Consider the following 20,491-nt stretch of genomic DNA (forward strand, 5'->3'; position numbering starts at 1 on the left):
TCTAAAAATGACCTTTGTTTTATGACCATCTTACTTGTGAAGATAGAGCATTGCATTAATAGCAGGGAGGTGACAGAGAATGGTCTGATGATGAGACACCCAATCAAACACAGTAAACCGTATACACAAGTTTTCCCAACAGATTTTCTTTATAAATAACTCATCTCATACTTTCACTTCCTTTTGTATAGTCGTACACAAGATAAGTAGAGTCTGCAGCCAGACAAACATGATTCACAACACACCCCATACACAGAGACAAGGGAGGTAAAGTTTGTTTTCTATTGACTCCTGCAGATGAGCATGTACTGTAGTTGGAGGATGAAGCTGCCTCTAAGTTCTGATCTAAGGTCAGTTTTCTTTTCCTAGTGGTTGGAGGTTGGAATAAACTGATCCTAGATCTGTTCTTAATGGTCACTTCAACCTGGAGAAGCCTGAGCATGATTCATTGCTTGGATGTGTTTCCGCTTCATGCCACTGATTGAATTTGAGTGTCTTGAGCATTACAGTCTCTCAGTGTGTGTTTGTGTAAATATTTAAATGTTTGGAACGAGACATGCATCCTTCAGCCTTTCTTTTGTGTGTTCAGATATGACCAAATGGCACAGGTGTAGACTGCCACATGACACACCCTTATATAAAATTCACAGACTGGACCAATTAAAAGGCAACAGGATAAATTCAATAACCCTCTCTGTTGCTTTTTTTAACGACCTCATTATCAACCAAAAACAGAACCAAAAGCACTGTCGTCGTTGACTCCCCCCCCCCCCATAATAACTCAAATCAGAACATTTTAAAGAATGTTTAAAAAAAAATTGCCCATTGTGAATGCACTAGTGATCTGGTTGGATCACAATTGACCGTTCCTCCAAGCAGTGGTTCTTTACCCCTTCTGTTGACACAAGACTAGCAATGGGTAACTTGATGGGTGATTGTTCACAACGTTGTAACAATGCAGAGTACATATATATAGATGATTCTACACACTGTTGATTCAACTTCCTCCAAGCAATCATTTTGATAGGCAGATGGAGGTACTTCCTTGTCTCCTCTTAGCATTAATGTAAAACATTATCAGCCTCATTGCATACCAAGGACCACAGTTAGTTACCAAGGACCACAACATAACAAAATGAAATGCATTTCTATAGATCCCAGTAGAAATTTAAGGCATCATTTCAAGCCATGCACCCACCCCACCACACCCTCTCCCAAATATTATTTGTGTTTTGTCACAGTATGAAGGAACCAGGGTTGGGGTCCATTCCATTTCAATTCAGGAAATAAACTGAAATTCCAATTGACTTCCTGAATTGACTGAATTGAAATGGAATGGATCCCAACCCTGAACGTTACATGGAGATCCTCAGATCTCAGAGCAGACTACAACACTGGCACAAAGGAGGATGGAACTGGAAGGCAAAGTTAAAAGGGGTTGACTGTGTAGTAGAAGTTACACATGTTATGACAAGTTCTTGTAAGGACACAGCCATTGGAGTGTTCTAGATAGGGAGGAGGTGGCACAAGCTTAGCGGGCATCACAGTTTCTTTTTTTCTGTCTTCTTTTCCTTTGGAAAACAGAGTCTCATTGTAACAGAACTTAATTTCCCATCAACCACCAGTCCTCTTGACGGGCCCCTTCTCACAGTTGTGTGAGATGCTGCTGCAGTGTAAAAAAAAAACACAGTCACAGAGTCTTGGCCTGGGTCTGCATTAATCTCCTCTAGTTCATACCTCCCACACAGATGTAGACTACACTACAGACCGACCCTTCTCCGTTTCTCATATCACATTCACAGTGTGGTGGATGCAGACCACCCTTGCAGACTGCCGTGACCCCATGACCCTCATATGATGATGACGTGATAGAGGTCACAACCTCTCGACCCCTAGCAGAGGTCGGAGACGTAGTCGAAGTCGCAGAAGCTGTCCTGGTCCTTGCGGGAGAGCGTGCGGGGCTCGCGCGGCGGCGTCAGGGCGGGAGGCTCGGCGGTGAACTCCTCGTCAAAGTTGCTGACGTCCTCTCGGCCCTTGATGGAGGGAACGAAGGGAGGGGGCAGCTTCCTCTGTAACAGGGCCTCCCAATCCAGACCCTGGAGGAGAGAGAGAGAGAGAGAGAGAGAGAGAGAGAGAGAGAGAGAGAGAGAGAAAACAGGGTTAACAAAAAGCAACATCACGGTGGAAAAATATGTTCCTGCAAAAACAACAAGTGTGGGATGAAGAGAAATGGAAAAAGATGAATATGGTGTCATGGATTTCTGACTCACCCGGAAGAAAGGCTGTTTCTTTATCTCATCAGCATCTTTCTCACCAGAGCCTAGTCTTCTCTCCGGGTTCCTCCTCAACAGCTGTTCATGACACACACAAATCACATGAATATTGATAGCCGTTATAGAAGTCAAATTACCAGCTGTTATACTAAACTTGCTAATGAGAGAATTATGGGGGTTATTGGGAAGGAGAGTCTTATCAGAACTGCTGTTCCCAGGTAAACAAAATCATGAATTAAAGAGACAAGGACTACAACATTACCATCATTAAACGGACAAATCTGTGAGGTGCCACAGACCATGGACCTATGTGTGTGGTCACATACCCTCCTCATGATGGCGATGGCCTCTGTGGAAAGGAATCGTGGGTAGCGGACCTCGTCATTCACGATGCTGTCAAACACCTCCTCCTCATCGTCACCAGGGAAGGGCGACTAGCAGAGAAACACACTCCGACAATTGAGTGGGAAACCCATTTATAAATACCAGACCTCACAATATAGACACAAACCAAACCCAAGGAGATTTTTTTTGATGTGAATCGACACATTTCTGTTCACGGTATACTGCTACCAAGTGATGTACATTGAATATGTCTACTCAAATAAAGAGTGGACAGATATCTTCTGTCCTCCCATATCTATATTTTGTCCAACTCTTCAATGACGTCTCACCTCTCCCACCAGCATCTCATAGATGAGGACCCCCAGGCCCCACCAGTCCACTGCTCTGGTGTAAGAGGTGTCAGTTAGGACCTCAGGGGCCAGGAACTCTGGAGTACCACAGAACGTACTGGTCCTGTCCCCATAGCCCATCCCTATAGAGGGGGAGATGTTATTACACAGTGTTAAACATGCAGGCAGGAAGAGACGCACGCAGGTCGGGCACACACAAAACTCGCACTCACATGAGTGTTCACACACACTAGGTATCCAGACGTACGCGTCATAGAAGTGTAAAGATTCGACAAACTTCTGACCACCCACCTTCCTTACAGAGTCCAAAGTCGGCAATCTTTACATATCCGTCTGTATCCAGCAGTAAGTTGTCTAGTTTAAGGTCTCTGGAGGAGGGAGGACATAGGAAATGTTACAGACCGGTCATGGACTTGGATGGAACGCTAAGAGAGTAGATCGTGTCGTTGACTCACCGGTACACAATCTTGTGGTCATGGAGAAACTGCAGCCCCAGAACCACACAGGCTGAATAGAACCTGTCAACAGAGACAGAAACATGTAAGACACCTATTCAAAAAAGTGGAGTACACACACACACACACACACACACACACACACACACACACACACACACACACACACACACACACACACACACACACACACACACACACACACACTCTGGGACTACGTACACACAAACACACACACACTCTGAGACTACGTACACACACACTCTGGGACTACGTACACAGACTCTGGGACTACGTACACACACACAGACTCTGGGACTATGTACACACACCAGGACTACGCGCACACACACACACAGAGCCTGGGACTACACACACACACACACAGACTCTGGGACTATGCACACACACAGACTCTGGGACTACATACACACACACACTCTGGGACTACGTACACACACACTCTGGGACTACGTACACACACACTCGGACTACGTACACACATACACTCTGGGACTACGTACACACACACTCTGGGACTATGCACACACACACACTGGGACTACGCACACACACACACTGGGACAACGCACACACACACTCTGGGACTACGCACACACACAATCTGGGACTACGCACACACACACTGGGACTACGCACACACATACATACACACACACACTCTGGGACTACGCACACACACACACTCTGGGACTACGCACACACACACACACACACTCTTGGACTACGTACACACACACTCTGGGACTACGTACACACACACTCGGACTACGTACACACATACACTCTGGGACTACGTACACACACACTCTGGGACTATGCACACACACACACTGGGACAACGCACACACACACACTGGGACAACGCACACACACACTCTGGGACTACGCACACACACAATATGGGACTACGCACATACACACTGGGACTACGCACACACATACATACACACACACAATCTGGGACTACGCACACACACACACTGGGACTACGCACACACATACATACACACTCACACATTGGGACTACGCACACACATACATACACACACACACTCTGGGACTACGCACACACACACACACACACACACACACTCTTGGACTACGTACACACATACATACACACACACACTCTGGGACTACGCACACACACACACTTTGGGACTACGTACACACACATGGACTACATACACACACACACTCGGACTACGTACACACACACACTGGGACTGCGCACACACACACACAGACTCTGAGACTACGCACACACACACACACACACACTCTCTGGGACTAGGTACACACACACACACACACACACACACACACACACACACACACACACACACACACACACACTGGGACTACGTACACAGCCCGTGGTTCAGTGAAGACATCAGCGTGGATGTGCATCATGAGGTCACCGCCAGCCGTGTACTCCATGACGAAGCACACGTGTTCCGGGGTCTGGAAACACGCAAACAGGTTGACCAGGAAGGGGTGGTGAGAGACGTTCACCGTCTCAAAGATACGCTTCTCACACATCAGACTGGAGGGAGAGGATAAAAACAACAGCGGAGGTGGTGAAAATGAGATCTGTGCATTCAGAGTTCAACTTCAAGCCTTGTGTGATGACAAATTGTTGCAGTCATGTAAAAACAAGTCAAGTTTGTAAATGTACCTCTCCACCTCGTCCCGTGCAACAATATCTCCTTTCTTCAGGGCCTTGATGGCGTATATACTTCCTGTCTTCTTATACTCTGACAGCAGCACCTAAGAGAGAGGACAGGTAAAACAGACAGGGTTCAAGGGTCACATTTCAGACTAAATCAAAGTGTTTATTTGGACTTGGAAGGCCAAAGGGAGGTTAGAAACTCGTACCTTTCCAAAGTGTCCCCGGCCCAGCACGGCGATCAGCCTGAAGTCCTGGAGGCATAGGAGCTTCTTATGTTCACTGTAGAGAGAGAGACACATTACCACAATAAATCATATCTCCACAGTAAACACAGTGACTGGTCCAGCATGGCCAGAAGTGTGTACTGCATTTCAACAGTTCATAGGTTAACGGAGGTGCCTGGAAGGCACATGGTCACTGGCGGCCGCCAATATAACATTGTTGTGTGTGTGTGAAACCCTCGTGTGCGTAGGTGTACGTATATGACCATTCGTGTGTCCGCATAATGACCGCGTCCGCGGGAACGAGTGTGGGTGCACACCTGCTCAGAGGGGGGGTTTGGGCAGGGCGATCAGGGGTGAGGTCTGGGGGAGAGAAGGGCTCAATCACTGGCAACCGCTCCTGAGAAAAAGAGAGCAGAGGGAGAAGAAGAGGACAGAGAGATGGAGGGAGGAAGAGGACAGAGCGACGGAGGGAGGAAGAGGACAGAGAGACGGGGGGAGGAAGAGGACAGAGAGACGGGGGAGGAAGAGGACAGAGAGACGGGGGGAGGAAGAGGACAGAGAGACGGAGGGAGGAAGAGGACAGAGAGATGGAGGGAGGAAGCAAAGCCAGGAGTGAGAGAGAGAGAGGTAAATGAAGTGGGTGAGTGTGTGAGGTTCCTCTCATGTTGTATTTTGCTATTCTCTTATTGGGTTTCTCGTCTTCCTGTCCCTCTCTCACCGGGGTGTTATTATCAGAGTCTCTCCTGTAATCATGCCTGACTGGAGAGTCACTGTCCAGATTTAGTTTCTCCACTGAGATCTCCCTGTAAACACGTGCAAACACACACACACATACAGACAAGGGTGGTTAGCGACAGGGTCCAGAGAGCACAGCATGCTACGTGGAGTTCATTCAACAACTTACAGGGATGAATTTGAGGAGTAGATACTTGGGTACAAGTTGCTTGCGTGGGCCACGCACCAAGTCGTGTGTGTGTGTGTGTGTGTGTGTGTGTGTGTGTGTGTGTGTGTGTAATACCCAGAGTTGAGGTTGTGTGCATTGGGGCTGTAGGTTCCGGTGTTGTTGACGGTGGGGATAGCGTTCCTCAAGAGTCGGACCCAGGTCCCGATGTCAACATTCATCTGACGAGCTCTCAGGAAAGCCTTGCCTGCAAACACACACCGGAACAGTTCAAACACACACACAATATATAAATCCAGCTGGACACAGCAGCAAACGCACCCATTTTCAAAAGACACCATGCGGTTAAATCTGTTATGACCACAAGGAGGTGCGGTGGTGAGGTCAACCCTTCCGTTATCATCATAATAAAAACGCCATAGAAATACAATCTCATTCTAGCTCTGTGGGAAATACTGTAGTAAGATATCCACTGTACCAGTAGGTTCTGGATTTCTCCCTGCCCTCTCTCACCGTGCTGTTTGGAGAAGACCTTCTTCTGTCTCTGAAGGCGTGGGACTCTCTCAATCACCGGGTTGAAGAATATCACCTGAACAAATCACACACGTCACAACTGCTCTCTATATAATGGATCGATCAACTCATTTACCAAACACTGTTTTGATACTTCTTTAATGGTGTCAAGTTTACAGCGTGTGTGTGTGTGTGTGTGTGTTGAAACCTACCTCAGCCAGAAGCAGTCCCTGAGGCTCCAGCTCCAGCTGAACTCTGTGTTTCTGGTTGTCCAGGAAGTCCTCCAGCTTCAGGTACTTGAGAGCGCACAGCGAGCGGTAGTCCCTCCAGTACACTGCTATCTCCATCTCCCTGGACTGGAACACACACACGTAACAGGTTCCAACTAAGATACACACAGACACATGATACCTCTTCAAAGAGCTGACTAGTGTAGAAGCAAGACTGTGTGAAGAGGTTTGGTCCCTTTGTGTGTGTGTGTGTGTGTGTGAGTGTGTGTGTGTGTGAGAGAGAGTGTGTGTGAAGACTTGCTTCTTTTGTGAGTGTATGAGTGAGTACGTGCGTGCGTTTGTGTGTGTGTGTGTGTGTGTGTGTGAGTGAGAGAGAGAGAGAGAGAGAGGACATTTGTACTTGTGTAAGTATATTTGAATGATAATATTGTCTGTGTGTGTGTATGTGTGTGTGAGACCGCTCACCCTCTCCAGCTCCACAGTGAAGGTCTGATCCCAGGCCTGCTCCCCTACACTCTTCCAGGCTGTCTGACCCACCACTGAGTTATCCATCTTCAGCACCGCACTCACCTCCGCTACAAACACACACACACACACACACACACTTATTACACACACTACACAAACACACCTTTACACAAATATCCATTTAACAGCCAAATTCATGGTAACGGTATGGTTCATTTGACACACACACTCTACCCGAGCCACTCACAGGAGAGTTCGTCGGTCTTGCTGGGAGTCTTGCCGCTGACGCTCCCGCTGCGTCCGTACAGGTTGCTCTTGCTGCTGCGGTTCATGAAGGAGCGTCCCTCCCCGGGGCTGTAGCAGGGCAGCATGACCGCCGTGCCCTTACTGCGCCCCGGGACCACCTCCAACACCCCCACACAGCCCAGCAGCTGCACCTGGAGAGTACCTGAAGACACCGGGGGGCAGAGAAAGAGAGTAAGCATGCTCCCGAGACGCCACTATCTGGACCTAAAGCAAGCGCTTCACCGCGTGACGTAAAGAGGCTCCTGTCCATGTTTAGTTTGAAATGCCATGGTGAAGCTAACCGCTATGAAACCACTGTCAATAGTCCACCATCAAGAAGAATCCATAAGCCAGGGCATGATGCCAGCGAAACAGAACGAGTGTGAATGTACAGTATGTCAAATGTATGCACGCATGACTGTAAGTCATTTTGGACAAAAGCATCTGCTAAATGGTATATTATATTCGTAGACGGTTGAATGTGACGGATACTATTGAGTGTTGTGTGCAGTCCTATCCTATTGACACGTTTAGACCAGTGTCTCTCACCAGTGAGCGGGGAGGGCTTGCTGAGGGTGCTGTACTGGTTGTGAAGGTAGGGGGCACTGTGGCGGGAGCTGAAGGCCGGGGAGGAGGCCAGGACTAGTTCCTCCTTGATGAGGCAGGCCTTGGGGTGGTCCTCCGGCAGGTCGGCCAGACGCTGGTCCAGAGAGTCCCTCAGGAGGTCCAACCGCTGGGACGCCTCGCTCAGACGACACTGGGCCTGGAGGAGATGAGAGGGGGCGGAAGTGGGGTGAGATGCTCGAAAATAGACCAGGAAGTGTGTGCACTGTATAGAAGTGTGGGTTTACAAATGACACTGGGCCTGGAGGTAGAGAGATTCAGGGATTTGGAAGGATAGGGCTGAGACCCTAAAGACCAAACCAGGGTCGAGCTCGGTAGGCATGAAAAAGTTTCAATGAACTTCAAAAGAAGGTGTATTTTCAGATTCTGTACGGACACATTTTCACCTGTTTGTACCCAATGAACACAACCCTGGATTATTTATTTATTTATTTTTATTGAACCTTTATTTAACCAGGTAGGCAAGTTGAGAACAAGTTCACATTTACAATTGCGACCTGGCCAAGATAAAGCAAAGCAGTTCGACACATACAACAACACAGAGTTACACATGGAGTAAAACAAACATTCAGTCAATAATACAGTAGAAAAATAAGTCTATATACGATGTGAGAAAGTGAGGTGAGATAAGGGAGGTAAAGGCAAAAAAAAGGCCATGGTGGCAAAGTAAATACAATATATCAAGTAAAACACTGGAATGGTTGATTTGCAGTGGAAGAATGTGCAAAGTAGAGATAGACATAATGGGGTGCAAAGGAGCAAAATAAATACAGAGGGAAAGAGGTAGTTGTTTGGGCTAAATTATAGATGGCCTATGTACAGGTGCAGTAATCTGTGAGCTGCTCTGGCAGCTGGTGCTTAAAGCTAGTGAGGGAGATAAGTGTTTCCAGTTTCAGAGATTTTTGTAGTTCGTTCCAGTCATTGGCAGCAGAGAACTGGAAAGAGAGGCGGCCAAAGAAAGAATTGGTTTTGGGGGTGACTAGAGAGATATACCTGCTGGAGCGTGTGCTACAGGTGGGAGATGCTATGGTGACCAGTGAGCTGAGATAAGGGGGGACTTTACCTAGCAGGGTCTTGTAGATGACCTGGAGCCAGTGGGTTTGGCGACGAGTATGAAGCGAGGGCCAGCCAACGAGAGCGTACAGGTCGCAGTGGTGGGTAGTATATGGGGCTTTGGTAACAAAATGGATGGCACTGTGATAGACTGCATCCAATTTATTGAGTAGGGTATTGGAGGCTATTTTGTAAGTGACATCGCCGAAGTCGAGGATTTGTAATATGGTCAGTTTTACAAGGGTATGTTTGGCAGCATGAGTGAAGGATGCTTTGTTGCGAAATAGGAAGCCAATTCTAGATTTAACTTTGGATTGGATATGTTTGATGTGAGTCTGGAAGGAGAGTTTACAGTCTAACCAGACACCTAGGTATTTGTAGTTGTCCACATATTCTAAGTCAGAGCCGTCCAGAGTAGTGATGTTGGACAGGCGGGCAGGTGGAGGCAGCGATCGGTTGAAGAGCATGCATTTAGTTTTACTTGTATTTAAGAGCAATTGGAGGCCACGGAAGGAGAGTTGTATGGCATTGAAGCTCGCCGGGAGGGTTGTTAACACAGTGTCCAAAGAAGGGCCAGAAGTATACAGAATGGTGTCGTCTGCGTAGAGGTGAATCAGACTCACCAGCAGCAAGAGCGACATCATTGATGTATACAGAGAAGAGAGTCGGTCCAAGAATTGAACCCTGTGGCACCCCCATAGAGAGGCCCAGACAACAGACCCTCCTATTTGACACACTGAACTCTATCAGAGAAGTAGTTGGCAATCATTTGAGAAACCAAGGCTGTCGAGTCTGCCGATGAGGATGTGGTGATAGACAGTGTCGAAAGCCTTGGCCAGGTCAATAATGGCTGCACAGTATTGTTTCTTATCGATGGCAGTTAAAATATCGTTTAGGACCTTGAGCGTGGCTGAGGTGCACCCATGACCAGCTCTGAAACCAGATTGCATAGCGGAGAAGGTATGGTGTGATTCGAAATGGTCGGTAATCTGTTTGTTGACTTGGCTTTTAAAGACCTTAGAAAGGCAGGGTAGGATAGATATAGGTCTGTAGCAGTTTGGGTCAAGAGTGTCCTCCCCCTTTGAAGAAGGGGATGGCCGCAGCTGCTTTCCAATCTTTGGGAATCTCAGACGACACGAAAGAGAGGTTGAACAGGCTAGTAATAGGGGTGGCAACAATTTCGGCAGATAACTTCAGAAAGAAAGGGTCCAGATTATCTAGCCCGGCTGATTTGTAGGGGTCCAGATTTTGCCGCTCTTTCAGAACATCAGCTGACTGGATTTGGGAGAAGGAGAAATGGGGAAGGCTTGGGCGAGTTGCTGTGGGAGGTGCAGTGCTGTTGACCGGGGTAGGGGTAGCATGGCCAGCCGTAGAAAAATGCTTATTGAAATTCTCAATTATAGTGGATTTATCGGTGGTGACAGTGTTTCCTATCTTCAGTGCAGTGGGCAGCTGGGAGGAGGTGTTCTTATTCTCCAAGGACTTTACAGTGTCCCAGAACTTTTTAGAGTTTGTGTTGCAGGAAGCAAATTTCTGCTTGAAAAAGCTAGCCTTGGCTTTTCTAACTGCCTGTGTATATTGGTTTCTAGCTTCCCTGAAAAGTTGCATAGCACGGGGGCTGTTCGATACTAATGCAGAACGCCATAGGATGTTTTTGTGTTGGTTAAGGGCAGTCGGGTCTGGAGAGAACCAAGGGCTATATCTGTTCCTGGTTCTACATTTCTTGAATGGGGCATGCTTAATTAAGATGGTGAGGAAGGCGTTTAAAAAAAATAACCAGGCATCCTCTACTGACGGGATGAGATCAATATCCTTCCAGGATACCCCGGCCAGGTTGATTAGAAAGGCCTGCTTGCTGAAGTGTTTCAGGGAGCGTTTGACAGTGATGAGTGGAGGTCGTTTGACCGCTGACCCATTACGGATGCAGGCAATGAGGCAGTGATCGCTGAGATCTTGGTCGAAAACAGCAGAGGTGTATTTAGAGGGCAAGTTGGTTAGGATGATATCTATGAGGGTGCCCGTGTTTACGGCTTTGGGGTGGTACCTGGTAGGTTCATTGATAATTTGTGTGAACATCAAGCTTAGATTGTAGGATGGCTGGGGTGTTAAGCATGTTCCAGTTTAGGTCACCTAGCAGCACGAGCTCTGCACACATCAACAACTGCCACCCACGAAGCATCGTTAACCATCGCTCCACAAAAGCCAACAACTACTTCAAGGTCTCAGAGCGAGTGACGTCACCTGATTGAAACGCTATTAGCGCGCACCACCGCTAACTAGCTAGCCATTTAACATCGGTTACACTCACCTCCCTTTTGACCTACTCCTTTTCTACAGAAACCAGTGATCCGGGTCAACAGCATCAATGTAACAGTATAACTTTCATCCGTCCCCTCGCCCATACCCGGGCGCGAACCAGGGACCCTCTGCACACATCAACAACTGCCTCCCACGAAGCATCATTACCCATCACTCCACAAAAGCCACGGCCCTTGCAGGGCAAGGGGAACAACTACTTAAAGGTCTCAGAGCGAGTGACGTCACCCGATTGAAACGCTATTAGCGCGCACCACCGCTAACTAGCTAGCCATTTCACATCGGTTACATATGGATTCATATGCATCCATGTAGAGTGAGTTTGCACGCAATGAGTTGTGTGGTGTGTGTTCATGTTCCGTGTGTGTCTACACATGCATGTGGTGTGTACCTCTGACAGGGTCTTCTTATCCTGGACCTTGCTGGCCCCCAGTAGTCGGAGGACATTCTTAGCTCCCTCTGCCACAGCGTGTTCTACCCTGTAGTGGTGCCTCAGCTCCTCAATACGCAGCTCCACACCACACACGTCCTGGTTACCTGGAGGAGGGGGGAGAGAGAAAGAGAGAGAAGGGATGAGTGAAAAGCGCATATAAGGAGTGAGTAGACCTAGACGTATGCGTTTAATGCATAATGTTAACATAGGTTAACTTCAATAATAGTCTAGGAGTTTCTGATATACTCTGAGGTAAAAAATAAAAAAATTATCTGGAATGTTTTATTTATCAGGAAAACTCTATCCCTGAGAGGAAGATGGTCAGTGTAGTTTAGGGCACTCTCCTATATGCTTTCTGTCACAACCCCGAATCTGACCTGACTTGACAGGTGAACGGACTGGACTGGAGCGGTCCTTCTACCATTCCGCTTTCACCCGTCACTGGTGATGTGTTAAAAGAGACGGGGAAAATATGGGACATAAACTCAAGATGACACTTCCTTTTTACTCAGACTGCGGAATAGCAGAGGGGTTGAGACATTTCATCAATGTGTGTTGGAATATTGTCGAGGACAAAACCTTTTTTGGATGTTCTGTATAGGTTTAGAGTGTACACTGTGCTTATGTGAGAGGGAGGAGAGGGGGAGAGAGAAACAGAGAGAAAGAGACAGACAGAGAGAGAGAGAGAAGGGTGCGATGGAGATAGAGAGCGAAGGAGAGCGTGAGAGGTGGGTGGGAAGAGAGAGAGGGGGGAAGGAAGAGAGAGAAACCGAGAGAGCGAGAGGGAGGGGGTGGAAGGACAGAGGTAGAGAGTGAAGGAGAGAGTGACAGAGGTGGATGGGGTGAGAGAGGGGGAAGGAAAAGAGAGAGTCATGTAGAGAGGGGCAGACAAGAGAGAAGTGGGTATGTGGTTGAATGAGAGAGAGAGAGAGAGAGAGAGAGAGAGAGAGAGAGAGAGAGAGAGAGAGAGAGAGAGAGAGAAAGTGAGAGAGTGAAGAAAGAGAGAGACAGACACAGAAGAGAAAGGTGGGTGGGTATGTGGTTGAATTCCTTTATCTCCTAATACGGTCTTCGGCTGGGTGCCAGAGACCCTTCTGTCTGACTATAAGGGGTGTGTGTGTGTGCGCGCGCGAGTGCGCATTTGTGTAAATACAGAGGGAGTGTGTATTTACCTTTATGCGAGTATGTGTTTACCTTTAGGTGAGTGTGTGATGGGGGTTTGTTTCTGCAAGTGTGTGTGTGGTAGTGGAAGTCGTTGGCTAAGTAACCACTAAAGCCACTTAGGGTGAAAATCCCATCCTCGACCCCACATTCACCCTGCTACATTTTAACAAGGATCCCTCGTCACATATGTCTACATTTGAAAGTTGAAGAAGTGCTTCTGACCAGCGATGAGGAAAAAGCCTGGAAGACATATTCCATAGGGAATACACTATCCTCACTAGCCAGAGTTCTGTTGGGTACAGATGGGTACACCAGAAAACGCCTGCCCATAGGAACACATGATCCTTAAAGTCCCTCCAGATAGCTTTCAGTTCCTCTCCCCTCCTACTCCTTTCCCTCCATCTACCTCTCTTGACCTCCATCAATCCCTCTCTTCTCCAGATGACCCCATTAGCTGTTTCCTGAGGATGGAGGGATTCACGTGCCCTTCTGCAATTGAGATTCATCGATCGCCTGCTAACTCGTAACGCACGATGAGTGCATGTGTGTGTGCGTGCGCATGTGTGCGTGCGTGTGCATGTACTTTGAGAGTCAGTGTTTGTATGCGTGTCCTCTCGAGTTTCTACTGAGCCCACAGCTTTGAGAGGGCGAGAGACAGACACACACGCGGGATGTCAATGAGTCTGGCTGCCCTCCTCACTCCAGGAGAGAAGCATCCAGACAGTCCCTGAGGCTGTAGAGTATTGATCTGTTTACTGTTAGCCTCGTCTCAGTCTGGACGGACACTCAGGGGGAGGTAGATGACTATACTGTACATGGGGAGAGGTTAGAGCTGGGCAGTATTGATGGCCTTTTGACTGAGCTGCCATTTGACGGATTGAGGTAAGGTGAAATGTGCTGGCAACCTTCCAGCCTCACAGACAAAACCTGTACAGCGAGACGGACACACAGAGAGAGGGCCGCCCAGACAGACGGACACACAGAGAGAGGGCCGCCCATACAGACGGACACACAGAGAGAGGGCCGCCCAGACAGACGGACACACAGAGAAAGGGCCGCCCAGACAGACGGACACACAGAGAGAGGGCCGCCCAGACAAGACGGACACACAGAGAGAGGGCCGTCCAGACAGACGGACACACAGAGAGAGGGCCGCCCAGACAGATGGACACACAGACAGGTAAGTATACACTGTCCTACCCTGTGTGTCCTCGGTGTGCTCAGTGGCCTGCACGTTCTTGCGGATCTGCATGCGGATGATGTCGATCTTGGTCTTGCTGTCCTGCAGCATCTGCTGTGCCGTCTGCAGCATCTTCTTGTCCTGATTGGAGGAGGAGGAGAAAGACACAGGAAGACCCGGGTCACATGTCAAGAAGTAGAAGATGTGATGAATCACCTCAAGTCTAAATTGCTTTATTTTCTTTTCTGCACTGATGTGGTATACATATGCTAAATCCTGGTATGAATCCACCATGTTGCTTTTCCCGGTTTCTGTGTTTTCAGATCGCTGTAGATTAAGGAGAAGCATGCATTTAAGCGGAGAGGACATAGAAAAAAGACCTGAGGTGACAGGAGACAAGGACAATCAGCAGATGGGGGAGGGAGGAAAGAGGTGTGGTAAGTACAGAGGGGATGAATCAGCAGATGGCTGGTTAGAGAGGACAGTACCTTGGTGGATCCGTTGGCGTAGATTGGAATCATGTTCTCGGCTCCCTGTTTGACCTTGAGCTCGATGTTGAGCTGTCTCTCCAGGGCGGCAATGCGGTCCTGGCTTGCTGACGAGCGGCTCTCCGCACCCGGGGACTGGGGTGGGTCATCTGGGGTGGGGTGTCAAAGGTCAGATACATGTTGTCATCGCAATACCAACGGAATACCTTGAGGTTCAATCTATCACGACAACCAAAAAATCTCCCTTTTCATACTTGCACGGCTATGACTACGCAAGGGGGCGACACATAAAAGTATGAATGGAATCGTCTAAAAACATACCCTTGTTGTCGTCTCCTCCCTTGACCATGATGTGAGCGTCCAGCTCCTGCAGCTGAGCATGCAGGTCTTCCAGCTTGCGGTTGGAGCTGCGTAGTTGGGAATCCACCTAGTGAATAACACACAACAACAAATGACATTTACATTGCAACTTTCCAATGCTCGTAGCCCTTTACATCAATGCGTGTCAGTGAATGTGTAATGCCTCGCGTTGCGCTGTGTCACTATGTTAACTTACATGTAACGCCCTACGCTTTATTTGATGAGACCCAATAAACACAATGAAACTATTATAAAACGATTAAATTACATTGTAAGAAGGGAGAGACTTATAGTACGAGTGTAAGGGGAGGAAACCTAGCCTACCTGGGAGGCATTCCTCTTATCGGTGGTGGCCCTGCGGAGGTTGTCAGCCCCCTCCTTGATCTTCAGCTCCTTCCTGATCTCCCTGCGGATCCTCTCCCTCTGCTCATCAAGACGCTGCTGCACCGCGGTGTCTGAGAAGTCCGAGCTCTGGTCCAGACCCAGCTGCTCTAAGACGGACAGCCCACCTGGGTCACTCTGGATAGGGGGAAGAGGGAGGGGAAGGATGAGGGGTGAAACAGGGGGGGAAGGGAGAGAGAGGAAAGGGAGCAACAGAAGACAGAAGGAGGGAGAGGAAGGAAGTGGGAAAGAGAGGATAGAACAAATGTTAGCATGGGTTTGTAGAAAACTCAAATGCAGGCTAAATACATATTTCAGGTGGACGATAGCTAGCGACAACGTTCAAGACGTCACATCTTTCCGGTCCACAGTTCCCACTTTAAATTGCCAATGTTCTGAGCTCTAAATTGGAGCTTGACTGTACAGTCAGAGGCACAGTGGTTACCACAAGCTGCAATTCCCTCAGGGAGAAAGTCAGCCAGCAAACCAGCCAAACAATCAGGGGACCAGCGGGAGACTGAATGAATCACTGCTATAGGAAATCGCAGCCCTGTCCCCCCCCCCAAAACCGTAAACAATACAAAAACAACACATCACCTCCTGGCTGTCGTCGCCCTCAAACAGCCCATCGCCATGCCAACACATAGTCCCCTTTCACCTTCAAATTACAACCGCCAGACCACAGCGACAGAGAACCTCTGACAACACCGCTGGCTAAAACCACACCGAGGCTCATTGAGTTGGAGTAGAGAAACAGAAAGGAAACGATAGTTGGGGTTGTAGAGGAGTAACGTTAGAGGGGGACAGGATATCCGTCCCACACCAGCTCAGGCCCTTCCTGTTTCCTGCCTGTGTTGCTCTGCTATCAGGGAGAGAACGAGAGGGGGCCGCGTTCCAAACATACTAAAAAAGCATCCTTCCGTCCTGTCTTTGAAGTAAATGACTAACCACGTTTCCATCCACTGCTTTTCTGTGAGTAAAGTCATAGCGTATAATAAAAAATGAACCCCGACAACTGTGATGGAAACAGGAAGTGTCGGTACAATTTTATAAATGCCGACGGATAATCTGTCCGTTCGACATGGTGGGATCGTTTTGTGTCGGTAAAATGCATTATTCGAGGAATGGTGGTGGAAAAGCCTTTATACTGACAAATAACCATCAGCCTACTGCACGGTATCTGCCAGCTGTTGGCTAGATCACACGTACCAAGACCAGAGTAGGCACGTTCGCTATTTAACGCAACAGCAAAACTACAGTTGAAAATGCAATGCAAACACACTGACTGCACGGCCAGGCACGACTCCAACACCATCATTAAGTTTGCCCATGACACAACAACCAGGCAACCTGACTGGTTGCATCACTGCCTGGTATGACAACTGCTCGGCCTCCGACCGCAAGGCACTACAGAGGGTAGTGTGACGGCCCAGTACATCACTGGGGCCAAGCTTCCTGCCATCCAGGACCTCTATACCAGGCGGTGTCAGAGGAAGGCCCAAAAAATTGTCAAAGACTTCAGCCACCCTAGTCATAGACTGTTCTCTCTGCTACCGCACGGCAAGCGGTACCAGACCGCCAAGTCTCGGTCCAAGAGGCTTCTAAACAGCTTCAATCCCCCAGCCATAAGACTACTGAACATCTAATCAAATGGCCACCCAGACTACTTGCATTGCCCCCCCCTCCTGCTACTCTCTGTTATTATATATGCATAAGCCACTTTAATAACTCTACCCACATGTATACATAACCTCAATTACCTCGACTAACCGGTGCACATTGACTCTGTACCGGTACCTCCTGTATATAGCCTTGCTATTATTATTTTACTGCTGTTCTTTAATTATTTGTGACTTTATTTCTTATTTATTTGAGGTATTTTTCTTAAAACTGCTTTGTTGGTTAAGGGCTTGAAAGTAAGCATTTCACTGTAAGGTCTATCTGTACCTGTTGTATTTGGCGCATGTGACAACTGCAACAAGTCAGTTTGCTGGAAACACAACTGGTGGGAAAATATTTTCTATATGCAGATTTTACAATATTCTCATTAAAAACAAAATCAATTTGGATAGAAACCTAGCTACTAATAGACATGGCTGAGAGTGGGAAAGCTGTGAACCCTTTGCTTTCACCAATCAAAACGTGTTACAGCCGTGATTAGTGATTACCTCAAGGAAGGATGGAAGGACACACTTCAAAACTACTGGAATGGGCCAGTCAAATAAGTATGGGAGGATGAGCCATTTTGACCTTTGACTTCCTCTGAGCTCATAATGTGCACAGGACTGAGTGCCGTGGCCACGAAAAGCTAACCGTTACTCTTTAACAAGAGGGAGGAGAAACAGAGCAGAGTGGAGAGCATCCTTGCCTAGGCTGTCAGCTCACATTACAGGAAAGGAGGAGAAATAGAGGTTATCGGTTAGCAAGCGCCTCATCCAGATCATATGACAGGAAGAGACCAATGTTTAGCTAGCGCCTCATCCAACTGGTATTACAGGAAGAGGCTAACGTCTAGCTAGCGCCAACATCCATCTGATATGATAGGAGCGGCTAACATAAAGTTAGCCTTTAGCACTCCCTGCCTGTGGTTCCGAGGGAACCCACTCTAGAACCCTTGGGCTAACGGCTAGCTAGTCCCAACATCCATCTAATATGATAGGAGAGGCTAATGCTAGCAGTTAGCGCGACTCTAGGACCCTGGGGAGGTGCTCCAGGCCCAGACTGAGTGGGTGGGAGGCTTGCAAGGTCTTCAGGCCCGCCGCGACCTGAATTAAAGATGACAAAGTTTGCTGCTGTGTCTGTAAAGCATGGAGGAGGAGAGCGAGGCGAGAGAAACTCTCGCTCTGCAGACTGGCTGGTGCACTCCCTGCACTGTACTGTTAGCCTGGTTAGGGATACACTGTACTGTAGTGTAGAAGGCCGTGGGTGTTGAGTTGACTGGGGGTTTGAGCCTGACTGTGCTGCTTTGTTGTGTTCTACTTCTACCACATCATAGGCCTAGAGGACGCCTGAACTGAACCCGTCTGTTTCTGCTTCAGGAGCTTGGTGTTGCCTTGTGTGCTGGCAAGGCAATGTTGTTGAACGCAGAAAGAGTCTGCTACACAGGATGTCTGAACTGGAGCCGTGCTGACAGTCTGTTTCTGCTTTAGCTTGTTGTTGTCTAGCCACATCAGTGTGGCAACTGGCAAGGCAGTGATGCAACTAGTGTTGTTGAATGTAGAAAGAGTCCGGTACCCAGGTTAGCTGAGCTGGCCCTTCGCTCAGGAAGGCCAAGGTTGATTATTTGGTAAATATTTTCTTAACTCGCACTGTTGGTTAAGGGCTTGTAAGTAAGCATTTCACGGTAAGGTTGTTGTATTCGGTGCATGCGACAAATAAAGTATGATTTGATAGAGAGTGTGGGGGTTGAAGATGAACGGAAAAGATAGTAACCCCGATAAGAGGAAGTGTCAGTGTGTGAGGCTACTGCGGGTAAAAGTGGCCCTTCGCCACAGATCTAGGATCAGCTAGGTCCAAATCCTGGCCTTGACCATTAGCGGGGAAAACACAAAACTGACCTTAGATCAGTGTCTGCACCACCAGTGCTCCAATTAAATGGTAATTGAATTAGGCCTATATCACTGTCAACACGGCAAGTTGTCCAGCTGCTCCCAGACCCACTAGGACTTTTACACAACTGCACCAATGTGTAATACATAGCCGTCTGGTTGGAATCCCCAACGCAGTAAGTACCGATAAGTGCATAGAGATAATGGCTGGCTAATTCAGTAGATAGTGGTGCCATTAGCTATACGCTAACAGAGGCTAATTCAATAGATCGTGGTGACATTAGCTATATGCTAACAGAGGCTAATTTAATAGATAGTGGTGCCATTAGCTATACGCTAACAAAGGCTAATTCACTAGATCGTGGTGCCATTAGCTATACGCTAACAGAGGCTAATTCAATAAGACCAGCGGAGGAGAGAGAGAAGAGAGGGAACTGAAGAGGAGAGAACATGGTCAGATTGCATTAGAATGTCATGAATGTCATGTGCTCACGATAGAAAACAGTCTGCCGGAGTTTCCTGCTCCGAGATAACGATTTGAACAGAGATACAGTCACACACACACACTACTGGCACGAGATACTGTTGCCCACGCTCGCCCACGGCGGTCTATCTGGGTTCTCTTACAGCCACTGGCTTCACACACACACACACACACACACACACACACACACACACACACACACACACACACACACACACACACACACACACACACACACACACACACGCACACACACACACACGACAGGGGATGAAGCATGAGTCCAGTCAGTACACCGATCACACCCTCTACAATAACAATACCCTGGCAATGGGTCATGCGTGTGGACACACTCCGGAGACCTGCAATGATGTGGAGAGTTTAAGTCAGGCCAAGGGAGGGGATTTTGGTGTGAGTGAGTCAGCTTTCTGTGTGTGTGTGTGTGTGTGTGTGTGTGTGTGTGTGTGTGTGTGTGTGAGGCCAGTGGCGGTAAGAGAACCCAGATACACCGCCGTGAACCATTGACACTCCGCCGCGACTCCATTCCATTGTGACGTAACAGAGCTCACAGGTCGTCCATCTTAGGAAGTCGTCATGGGTCACCAGACAAACACAAACGAGGGTGAAAACTTTGATCAATACGCCAAAGCAGAGGCACTGACAGTGTGTGTGTGTGTCCTGGTTACCGGTCCCAAATAAAGAACAGATATTTATTACACC

General features: G+C 48.1%; 1 protein-coding gene across 3 annotated transcripts in view; it reads right to left on the bottom strand.

Annotated features, from left to right (window-relative positions):
- Window positions 1-379: 379 nt before the first annotated feature.
- Window positions 380-20,491, bottom strand: part of LOC139424577 (serine/threonine-protein kinase N1-like) — a 58,126-nt gene continuing 38,014 nt past the window's right edge. For 2 of the 3 annotated variants that reach the window (XM_071176552.1, XM_071176550.1), the window contains exons 2-23: window positions 15,683-15,877; window positions 15,320-15,425; window positions 14,999-15,147; window positions 14,531-14,651; window positions 12,125-12,270; window positions 8,290-8,503; window positions 7,703-7,903; window positions 7,453-7,562; window positions 6,970-7,113; window positions 6,758-6,833; window positions 6,362-6,491; window positions 6,062-6,146; window positions 5,661-5,740; window positions 5,326-5,398; window positions 5,126-5,217; window positions 4,817-4,993; window positions 3,424-3,486; window positions 3,260-3,336; window positions 2,948-3,090; window positions 2,600-2,707; window positions 2,271-2,351; window positions 380-2,096 (exon numbers count right to left, since the gene is read on the bottom strand). In XM_071176552.1, coding sequence (XP_071032653.1) covers window positions 1,893-2,096; window positions 2,271-2,351; window positions 2,600-2,707; window positions 2,948-3,090; window positions 3,260-3,336; window positions 3,424-3,486; window positions 4,817-4,993; window positions 5,126-5,217; window positions 5,326-5,398; window positions 5,661-5,740; window positions 6,062-6,146; window positions 6,362-6,491; window positions 6,758-6,833; window positions 6,970-7,113; window positions 7,453-7,562; window positions 7,703-7,903; window positions 8,290-8,503; window positions 12,125-12,270; window positions 14,531-14,651; window positions 14,999-15,147; window positions 15,320-15,425; window positions 15,683-15,877 — 2,775 coding nt within the window. In that variant the 3' untranslated portion in view covers window positions 380-1,892. Of the gene's footprint in view, window positions 2,097-2,270; window positions 2,352-2,599; window positions 2,708-2,947; window positions 3,091-3,259; window positions 3,337-3,423; window positions 3,487-4,816; window positions 4,994-5,125; window positions 5,218-5,325; window positions 5,399-5,660; window positions 5,741-6,061; window positions 6,147-6,361; window positions 6,492-6,757; window positions 6,834-6,969; window positions 7,114-7,452; window positions 7,563-7,702; window positions 7,904-8,289; window positions 8,504-12,124; window positions 12,271-14,530; window positions 14,652-14,998; window positions 15,148-15,319; window positions 15,426-15,682; window positions 15,878-16,336; window positions 16,467-20,491 lie in introns of those variants that run through there. The other variant, XM_071176551.1, reaches the window with a different exon arrangement.

The sequence above is a fragment of the Oncorhynchus clarkii genome, chromosome 13, assembly GCF_045791955.1.
Source record: "Oncorhynchus clarkii lewisi isolate Uvic-CL-2024 chromosome 13, UVic_Ocla_1.0, whole genome shotgun sequence".
Taxonomy (NCBI): Eukaryota; Metazoa; Chordata; class Actinopteri; order Salmoniformes; family Salmonidae; genus Oncorhynchus; species Oncorhynchus clarkii.